The sequence below is a fragment of the Elephantulus edwardii genome, unplaced genomic scaffold, assembly GCF_000299155.1.
Source record: "Elephantulus edwardii isolate Elephantulus edwardi_28Jun2011 unplaced genomic scaffold, EleEdw1.0 scaffold00075, whole genome shotgun sequence".
In the NCBI taxonomy this organism is placed as follows: Eukaryota; Metazoa; Chordata; class Mammalia; order Macroscelidea; family Macroscelididae; genus Elephantulus; species Elephantulus edwardii.
Genome location: NW_006399825.1, coordinates 7,921,605 through 7,932,552, shown reverse-complemented (window position 1 = coordinate 7,932,552; position 10,948 = coordinate 7,921,605). Strand labels below are relative to the sequence as shown.

Here is a 10,948-nt window from a genome sequence, read left to right as displayed (position 1 = left end):
TCCTCTAATTTTTTGTGGCCTGTTTTGTTTTAAATCAAGGTCATGTGTTTGAGTGGAGCTAAAGCTCTTAAGCCCGAGCTTAAGAAGGAGAGTATTCAATTTAATAGTTAGGAAGCTTTTGTGACGAGCAAGATCTAAGGAGATAAGTGTCAAGCCTAGGTTCAACAGAACAGAACGAGTCTGAATTGTTGGTATGGTACCAAATATTGCAACTTGGAAATTTTCCCCTTGGAGATGGGCTCGAGACTGAGGCTCAGCGTCTGGTCCTCCCAGGAGGTGGGGTGAGACCGAAGTGGGTTCACTCGCGGGCCCCCGGCAAAGCCTCCCGGTGCCTGCGGCCTCCGCGCGGAGCCTCTCCGCACTTTCCCGCCTCCATCCCTCCCTGCCCAGCCCTTCTCCCTGCGCGTAGCGGAAGTGACGACAGGCGTCGCGGAAGTCCCTCCAGCCGCGGTGTTGTGCTGTGTGAGGAAGATAGACGGATTTGTAAACCCCGGAGCGAGATCCTGCCTGCCCGAGGTCGCTGCTTTGCGGAGGCCCTCGGGGTAAAGCCACCGTCACCATGTCTGACCAGGTACGGCTCTCGGAGCCATGTGATAGCGGTGGGGGGTGCCCCGTAACTGGCGGGTCCTCAGCCTCTCGGCTGGGGCCGGGGATGGAGGCGCGGGGGAGGGGAAGGCGAAATGGGGGAGGGGGCGGCCGACCGGGACCCGGCTGGCGAGGGAGGGGAGTGGACGCGGGTCGGGGCCTGCGGCAGGGCCTCTGGGAGCCACCCCGCCCCTCTCCGGGCTCGCCCATCGCCCCCGACGTCTCGGCGCCTCTGGTCGCTGCGTCTCCCTGGTCGTCCCTCCTCTTCCTCGGGGTCGGCTAGGTGTAGACTCAGCCTCCACCTCCCGGAGAGGGTCCCTGGGGAACCCGGCCGCCTCCTCTCCTGAGGACCGAGTGTAGAACCAGGGCCTTAGGCCCCAGTTATGTAACGGGAGAGAATCCGTGTCTGGGAGGCTTCCGTGGCCTGGAGAGCGGATGGACTCCACTTTTTGGATCCCTGGCCTTGGTATGGTTCTAGAATGGGAACGGGGAGGAGTGGGGGTGGAACATGTTGTTTGGTGCTGCTGGGAACCTGGGAGGAGCAGGATTCTGTTGTGTGATGACTGCTTGAGCCGGGTCGTCGCTTCTCGGTGACTCTTACCTAGTGGGGGTGCAGAGCTGTCGCTTCTTTCTTGTACTTTGCCATTTCTTACTCGGGATTGGTTCAGCAACTCTCTAGTTGTAACAGAGCACTCAGGATAACCAGGAATCACTGTAGAACAAAACTACTAGTGCAACAAACTCCTCTTCATTTGGGGTTTAACCTGGAGGTGACTGACGCCTCTAAGAAGAAGAGTAGTGTATGTAGAGCAGTCCCACAAAGTTGCCTTTTATGTGCTCTTTCGTAAAATTGGTATCAGGAATTTTCTTGGAATTTGAACTCAATGAGGAGTGACCAGTTTTCCCACCTAAATTGCTTCCATCACCGTCAGTCGTCTGATTCACCACAATTGTCCTTTTTAATTCGCACGTTTTTTTCTTACTCTTTGTTTGCCGTGAGGACTTTGGCTCTTATTTTGGGGCCATTTATTTGTTTAGTGATGGTTATAAATCCCCTGCCTTTGAGTTCTACAGTGTACTTGGACACTTTTATTTAACATACTTGTTTTCTTGGCTTTGAAACAAGGTTTGTGCCATTTAGTGAGGGCAAATGGAGCTTTTGCAGATTTTTACTATAGCACACAATCTACATTTATCTTTCTAAAAGCCAGCCATTATTTAGAGTCGCTTTGGATGGATCTCCTTACTAATATAACCTAAATTGATTCTCTCAAGTTGTTATGGGAATGGCATCATAAGTATTTCCCTAGACACTTGTTTACTTGGTTACCAGAGAGGAAAGAACAGGTGTAAATCCATGGTTTCATCAGCGTTTTACTCTGTTTAGAAGTGACCAAGAAACATGCTGAAATTTGCGGTTGTCTGAATAAAGAGTAATATACAAGCAGAATTAGAAAATACAGATTTTTTTTTCCTCTGCTTTGAAGTTAAATCATTTAAGAATGACATAAAAAAGAAAAGACTTAGGATACTAACAGTTGACTCTAGGCCAGAGGTTCTTGACATTCTTTTCAGGAGGTCTGGGAAACTAAAACTCTTTTCATAACAATAATGGGTCATTTTGCCTTTTTCACTTTGATTCATGTTCATTGAGATTTCTAGAATCTTATATGACCTCTGATAACAGATTAAATTATATAAGCAGATGTGAGAATCCAGTTATTTTATATTAAATGCAACCATTAATTTGTGAAAATGTAAAACAGTGCCACTCTCCTCACTAATATTGTTTAGAAAAACATAAATATGTTTTTATTTAAACAAATCAGAACAACAAATCAATGTTTGTTAACAATTGAATGGATTTATGGTTAACGAAAATGAATTAATATTTAAAGTTTTATCTGTTTCAATGTCTAATACTGTAAATCTCAGTAGCTGTAATACATTAATAAAAGGTTTATAGGGCTTTAAATAATTTTTAAGAGTGTAAAATAATTTTGAGATCAAAAAGTTTGGGAAGTGTTATTCTGGGCTGATTGACCAGCATTAAAATTAGTAGCCAGATCGAGTCCAGGTGCAGGGAACTCTGGTGGCCTAGTGGTGAGGAATTGTGCTGGCAACCCAAAGGAAGGGGATTTGGAAGAAAGATGGGCTATCTCCTGTGCAGTTTGCAACCTCTGGAAAACCTGCTAGAGGGTTAACTATGAGTCAATTCCAATTTGACACATAACAGCAACAGTATAAACGCAGTGCTGGGTGCATAGGATTTAAAGAGAGATGAAATTGAACCCTTACCTTAAGGGTCTTATAATTGAGAACAAGAATCTGATGTTAGTTACAGTCCCCAAAGGACAATCCTACTTTAAGCTTTACTTACAGAAGGTTTTTGGCTGGCTCTAAGACACTGAATAATTTCAAGTTAAAATTGTTGTGTACCCTAGACTCGGAACCTGGCCATAGCTGATCCTCCAGCGAGTTTTCAAAGGCTGTTAATTGCACAGGAGGAGCCCATCCTTTTCCTTGGAGCAGTTGGTGGCCTCGGCCTTTAGGATGGCAGCACAACTTTTTGTCCCTTATCCACCAGAGCTCCCTCAAGTTAAAATAGTGAACATTAAGTTTATGTAAGACATAGATTGTTGTTTTAGTTTCCATTGATCAATACAGTATAAATATTTTTGGAATTTGAGTGAGACTTCCTTCTATTTTTTAAGCAATCTTAGCATTATGATGGATTTGTGGACTAGTATTAAATCCTCCAAAGTAAGTTTTAAATCTGAAGTCCATGGCTCCTAGGGGAGATAAGGACTGAAAGTCTTCTGATACCATTGTGAATATTTTGTACTATTTGTGCATTTGCGTTAGGGATATAGGGATAAAGGACTCATAGTTTTCATCAGGAATACATGATCCCTCAAAAAGACCATTTTTAAAGCCAGTAACAGAAATCTGGGTTTGCTTTAGCCTAATTACACTTTATCCTAATTTCAACCTGTAGCAAAGCAAATTACTCATAAGGAACCAAGAGATTAATACCTAGAAGAGGTAAAGATAATTTGTACAGATATTTTCCTGTTGTCCATCCTGTGTTCAGGGTTGTAGTTGTCTTTTCTATACCACAGTCCTGGAGAACTGGTTAAATTTAAGCTCTTCAGTTCAACTCTTAATTGTAATTGGATGATTGGTTTGGATTGATTTTTTTTTTCAGTTCAGCTCTGCTAATTGGTTGACTGATTTAATTGATAACACAGTTTCCTCATATCCACATACATTGATTTAATATTCTTTTATCTATCGTCAGGGATTTGAAACCATTTCTAATTGCTTTTGTTAGCTGTTACTACCTTAGTACCCCAATTAAACCTAACTTACTCCGTTTGAGTTAATTTTCATAGTGACCATACAGGACAAAGGAGAACTGCTTTCAAAGCTGTAAAACTTTATGGAAGTACCCTGGATTGTAACAGCTGCTACCTAACATTGTTATGTGCTGTCAAGTCAGAACCAGCTCATAGCTGACCCTTCAGCACGTTTGATTTTTTAAAATAATTTTTTTATTGTGATTTTAAAGTTTACAGAAAACTTGGATTTCCATGCATGCATTGTTGCACATTTTCCTCCCAATCCCCCACCGCCCCCCCTTTTCGCTTTAAAAACATTCATTGTTGCACATTTTCCTCCCAATCCCCCACCGCCCCCCCTTTTCGCTTTAAAAACATTCATTGTTGCACAGTTTCCTCCCTCCCACCCCATTCAGCAAATTTTCAGAGGCCATATATTGGAGGAGATGGCCCATCCTTCTTCCAGGGAGCAGTTGTTGGATTAGAACTGTGTGCTTTTAGGATTGAAGTACAGGTTCTTAACCTCTTGTCTTCTTAGGGAGCCACCAGATCTCCCTAATATTGATGTTAGGTGCCCTCAAGAAAGCTCTGTACCTTGCCTCATCCTATATATCATGTAAATTTCTGCTGTGCTTAAGTTTATTTTAACAGTCACTATTTCATTCTATCTCATGGAGAGTCTTTCCTCTTATTGACTCTACTTTTCAAGAGTCATGTCTTTTTCCATAGACTGGCCCCTCCTGATAACATGGTCAGAGTTTGTAAGATGAAGGCTTACCGTTTTTGCCCCATGTGGGGATTGCAGAGCAGACTTGCCAGATGAACTGGGGGTCTGGGGCAAGGAGTTTGCCAGCATTTGGGCATGCTGGGATGATAAAACACTGAAAGGTCTCACCACGCCTAGGGTCTTGGGAGATTTAGTGTCAGCTGAATCCGGCCTCTGGCTTCTTGAGGAATGGCAGCTTTGAGGCATCAGTTCTTTAGTCTTCCTAATTTTATTTATTGTCCAACTGTTTTTTCCAAAATAGCAATGTAATTATAATTTTATTCATACACATTTTGTTTTACAACATTTAAGTACAATTTAATTCTGTTTTTGCAAATTTTGTTTTGTAGTGTAATCACAATTGATTATTATAATTGATTAATTACAGTGTCTGATCAAAAGGAATATAGCTTTTCCTTCACCTAATTTCTTCATTTATTTGGACTTCTATCTCCTTCCCATCTCATCTCTGGTAAACATCCTAGAATGATTGTGTATGAACCTTTCCTTAGCTTTTTATAATAGTGGTCTTAATCCATAATAGTCCTTTTTTTACTTCTTGTGGTGTATAATCCATGGGGAGTTTTGCCACTAACCTAAATGGCGCATTTCTCTACTGATTCAGATCTACTAGCAGCTGCTTGGGAGAAAGATGGACAGTCTTCTCTTGCGTGACTCTGAAAATCTGGAGGGTCAGCTTTGAGTTGGTCTGCCTTGATAGCAGTGAGTCAGATAGTTTGTTTACTTACTAGCATAATGACTTCTAGAAGCATCCATATTTTGGTTTCATTGTCCAAGTTTTACATGTATATGAGTAATTGTAATGATGATGACTCGAGTCAGGCACATCTTAGTCTTTTAATTGACACTCTGGCTCTTTAGCTCTTTATAGAGATCCTTGGCAACAGATTTGTGAGAAATAGTTTGACTTTTTGACTGCTGCTTCCATGTGTGTGGATCCAAAGTAATTTTACTTGTAGATCCAAATTAAATTCTTAACAACTTTAGTCATTTCTCCAATACTATCCCCATATTTAGTGGCTTAAAAAAAACAGCAGTAGTTTTCCATTTCGCTCAGAAATCTTTTTTCCAGGGTTTGGAAACTGGAAAAACTCAGATGGCTATAGGGTAGAACAACTGGTGGAAGGGCAGGGCTTTCCTCTGGTCTTAAGGTCTCTAGGTGGCCTTATCATATGGTCTCTTTAGCATGGAGACCACCTGAGTATTTAGATTTATGGCAGTGTAGGACAGAGGAAAAGAAAAAGGGGGAGAGAAAGGTCCAGTAGAGTATGGGTAGAAACTTGTACAAGGTTTTGTCGAACCTAGACTTTGGAAGTCAGTTCTGCATTTTCGTCAAGCAGGTCACTAATGCCAGCCCAGGATATAGGAAAAGACATTTAACTTCCATTTTTTTACATAAAGAGTACGAGGAATTTGCAGTTAATTTTTATTCTACCATAATCATTATAGGTAGCTTTGGTGACCTAGGGGCAAGAAGCTGCGCTGCAATCCTGAAGGCACACACACAGTTTGAGGCCACCAGCTGTTCCACAGGAGAAGAATGGGCAATCTCCTGCTGTGTGATTAACTGCCTCTGAAAACTAGTTAGAGGGTCAGCTATGGGTCAGTTTCTGGCTTGATGGTACACACCACCACCACAATATTGATTATATTTCTTCTGTCAGGATAGCATTATTCCTTGCAGTGTTTTTTTTATATCTTCCTGTTGTTTACTTAGTTATCTTAGTAACTATTAACTTGAGGTGGTTGTGGTGATGGTGGTTGTTGTGTACCGTTGACTCAGAACCGATCCATAGATAACCCTCCAGTGAATTTTCAGATATAGTAAATCACACACGAGGAGATTGTCCAGCTTTCTCCCGTGGAGCAGCTGGTGGATTTGAACAGAATGCGTTTGGGATTGCAGCCCAGTTTTTTTACCACTCGGCCACCAGAGATCCGTATTAGCTTAAGGTAGCAGGAAAATATGATGAACTGGTTGTTTCTTTGAACTCCTAGTTATGTTATGAATATCAGTTTTATAATAGGGAACTCGGGTGGCCTACTGGAAGGGAGTTGCATTACTGATCCAGAGGTGGTGGTGGTGGGGTTTGTTAGGTGCCATTAAGTTGGGTACAACTTATAGTAATCCTTTGAACAACAGATCTGAACCCTGACCTATCCTGTGCTATCCTTAACATCACCGAAACACTTGACCCCATTCATTGATGCAGTTACTCTGCCAGTACATCTGGGTGCGGGTTTTCCTCTCTTCCACTGGTCCTCTACCTTTCCAAGCACGATATGTCCTTCCTAAGGAATAGCTTCTTCTGACAACAGCCCCAAAGTATGTGAGACAAAGCTTTTTTACCTTTCCTTCCAAAGAGTACTCTAGCTGCATCTTCTCTAACCCATATTTGTTTGTCCTTTTGGCAGTCCATGGGATAGTCTTCTCAAATACCACAATTCAGAGGCAAAATTCTTCTCTCATCTTTATTCATTTCTAGTTCTCAGATGCATAGCAAGCGACTGAAAAAGATATGGCCTGAATTACGCAAACCTTAGTCCTCAAAGTGACATTGTTGCTCCTCAGTAATTTGGAGAGGTCTCAGACTTTCCCTTGATCTCCTTACTGCTGGTACCAAGAGTATTGTATGTGGATCCAAGTGAGATGAAGTCGTTGACAGTCTCAGTCTTTTTATTGGTCCAGTGGTGAGAATTTTTATTTTTTTGACATTGAGATGTAATTCATGTTGAAAGTTGTATTCTTTCATATTCTACAGCAAGTGTGTCAAGCCCCTTCAGTTTCAGCAACAAGGTTGAATTATCTGTACAACTTAAGTTATCAATGACTTTTCTTCTGATTCTGATGCCATATTCTTCAGAGAATCCAGCTTCTTGAATGATTTGTTCAACACAGTGATTGAATAGGTATGGAGAGAGGTTATAATCCTGATGCACACCATTTTTAAAAAAAATATTTTTATTATTTTCTTTTTTATTATAAATTTTAATGAAAATTTACAGAGATATTGGATTTCCATTCATTCATTGTTGCACTTTTCTCCCTTCCCACACCTGCCCTCCCAGTTCGCTCTTCTCTTTGAAAAGTAAAAGAAAAATTTTTTCATTGTTACATAATCCCTCCCCCCAAGTCCACTCCACTATGCAGCCTTCATTCTGGACTTCTGTCATGATAATACCTAATCGTATCCCTTTTAAACAGTTCTCTCCCTTATCTGTTTCAATGCAGTATACATAATTTATCCCCTCTTTCTCAGTCTCCCTCCAACCACAGTGCCAGTCCCGTTTTACAACAGTGGCACTATGCATTATTTGTCCTTTTGTGACTGAGTTATTTAACTCAGCATAATGTCCTTGAGGGTCACCCATCTTGTATATTTCACGAGTTCCTGGTTTTTCAATGCAGTGTAATATTCCATTGTGTGAATGTATCACAGCTTCTCTACCCATTCATTTGTTGATGGGCACTTAGGTTGTTTCCAACTCTTTGCTATTGTGAACAAAGCTGCGATAAACATGGGTGTGCATATATCTCTTGGGTGGCGGTTATGGTGTCTTTAGGGTATATATCCAGTAGTGAAATTGTTGGGTCAAATGGTATTTTTAGTTCCAATTTTTTGAGAAAGCGCCATACCGCCTTGCACAGTGGTTGCACCATTTTACACTTCCACCAACAGTGAATAAGGGTTCCAGTTTCTCCACAACCTCGCCAGCATTTGTTGTTTGCTGTTCTGTTAAGTTTTGTTATTCTTACTGGGGTGATATCTCATAGTTGTTTTGATGATGCACACTTTTCTTAATTTTAAACCATGCTCTGTTCACACAACAGCCATTTAGTCTGGGTATTGGTTTTGCATGAGCACAATTAAGTGTTTTGGGATTCTCATTCTTTTCAGTCCTAGCCATAATTTATTATGATCTCCACAGTCAAGTGCCTTTGCATAATCAATAAAGCACAACTAGACATTCTTTTGGAATTCTTTGCTTTTGGCCAGGATCCATGAGACATCAGCAGTGATATATCTGGTGCCACAAATTCTTCTAAATACAGCCTGAACTTCTGGCAGTTCTATTTTTGAATGATCTTCAGTATATTTCTTGCAGGTAATGGTAATAATAATGTTCAATAATTTCCACATTCAGTTGGATCACCTTTCTTGGGAATGGGAACAAATATGGCTCTCTGCCAGTCACTTGGCCCAGGAGCTGTCCTCCAAATTTCCTGGCATAAATTAGTGAGCACATCCAGGACTGCATCCATTCATTAGTTGAAAGATGTCAATTGGTATTCCATCAATTCCTGGGGCATTATATTTTGTCAGTGCCTTCAGTTCAACTTGAATTTCTTTGTTATCGTTGGCTTTTGATCATATAGTACTAAAATATTTCACTGTCAGCCAGTTCTATTTGGTACAGTGATTCTGTGTATTCCCTCCATCTTATTTTGATGCTTCCTTGATCATTGAAGATTTTACCCATAGCAACTCTTAGTACTGCAACTCAAGGTGTGAATTTTTCAGTTCTTTCAGTTCAAGAAATGCCGAATGAGTTCTTCCTTTCTTTTTATTTTTTTAAATTAATTTTAATGAAAGTTTATAGAAACTTAGGGTTTCCAGTCATTCATTGTTGCACTTTTCTCCCTCCCTCCCCCTCCCCCCCACTCACTGTTCTCCTTGAAAAGAAAAACTCTTTCATTGTTAGGCATTCCCTCCCCCCAGGTCCACTCCACTATGCAGCCTTCACTCTGGACTTCTGTAATGACAAGAATACCCATTCATATGTTCTTTTTAAACAGTTCTCTCCCTCATCTGTTTCAATGCAATATACATCATTCCTTCCCTCCTTTTCTGTCTACCCTCAATCCTAATGTCAGTCCCATTTTACAACAGTGACCCTTTGCAATATTTGTCCTTTCATGACTGAGATATTTCACTCAGCATGATGTCCTCCAGGGTCATCCATTTTGCATAATATTTCAGTGCTTTTCAATGCTGCATAGTATCCATAGTGTGAATATACCAGAGGAGTTCTTCCCTTATTCTCCAATTCCAGCTCTCTTCACATTTCTATTATAAGGCTTTGCTTTGTCTTTTTAAGCTGCCCTTTGAGTTCTTCTGTTCAACTGTTTTACTTCAGCATCTCTTCTCTTTCTCTTGTCTTCCTGATGGGTGAGTACAATTTTCAGGATTTCTTCTGACATCCACTTTGGTTTCTCAAATCTCAAAGGTGGACAGTCAAACCTACCAGCTGCTCTGCAGGAGTAAGATGTACACTCTCCTCTAGTGCAGTTTACAGCCCCTGAAAATCCACGGGAAGGTCCTCTGTGAGTTAGTTCTGATTTAACAACAATGAATCTGACCATTTGTCATTTATTAAAAAATAAGTATATTAAAGTGTTGCAGTGAATTGAGCTTACATTTAATGATGCATGAGACATTCCATGCCTCTGAGAGAAGTGATTGTCTATCTTTTCTCTGGTAGACATAAGTACTACTTGTGTGTGTTGCACAAAGATTATGAAAAAATATTTCAAAGAAAGTTCCACCTGAGTAACATTTAATAATATTTTGAAAATGGAGTATGATTGTTATGGTTAGAGCACTACGTGAAGGTTAGTTAAGTAGTTCAGATTTCAAAACTAAAGCAGTTGTCAAATATGCCATGACACCCTCTATCTCCCGTAGATTCCTGTGTTACACTTTTTATACGTAGTTCTGCAGTTATCCCCCTCCCCTGAATGACTTTCTCCATTAGCCTGCTTTTTGGGAGTCAGAATCAGGTTTTACTGATTCTCCGTTTCTTCAGTGTCCAGCATAGTGACTCTGACATTTAGCATCAATTTTTCAGGGAGCTGCTGGTGGTGGTAGTGGTGGTGGTGGTGGTTGTTAGATGCTGTCAAGTAAGTGGTCAAATATATTAATTCAGGAAGCGTATTTTGAATGTGATATGTTTTAGGCATGATTCTAGGTCTTTGGTTTGGAAGATTGCCTCAGAAATAGGAAGTGGCATGTATATTCCTCATCCTTTGTAAGTCCCTTTGAAGTTATTTTGTTGTTGAATAATATTATGGACTAGTTTTCCTTTTATGCTTTTTTGCATAAAAACATAAAAATTTCATAATCTTTTATTTCTTTAGTAGTAGAGTTGAAAGGATAACTTACTTACCTGTCAGATTAAATGTATGCTTTTTCTAGGGCATCAGGATTATTAGAGTTTGCCTAAGATACTTGGA

The 10,948-nt window shown here is 40.6% G+C and overlaps 1 protein-coding gene across 1 annotated transcript in view; it reads left to right on the top strand.

Moving 5' to 3' along the window:
• The first annotated feature begins 443 nt into the window (after positions 1-443).
• The window catches only part of SUMO1 (small ubiquitin-like modifier 1), a 45,820-nt gene continuing 35,315 nt past the window's right edge, over positions 444-10,948 (top strand). Inside the window, exon 1 of the mRNA XM_006889090.1 lies at positions 444-571. Coding sequence (XP_006889152.1) covers positions 560-571 — 12 coding nt within the window. The 5' untranslated portion in view covers positions 444-559. The remainder of the gene's footprint in view (positions 572-10,948) is intronic.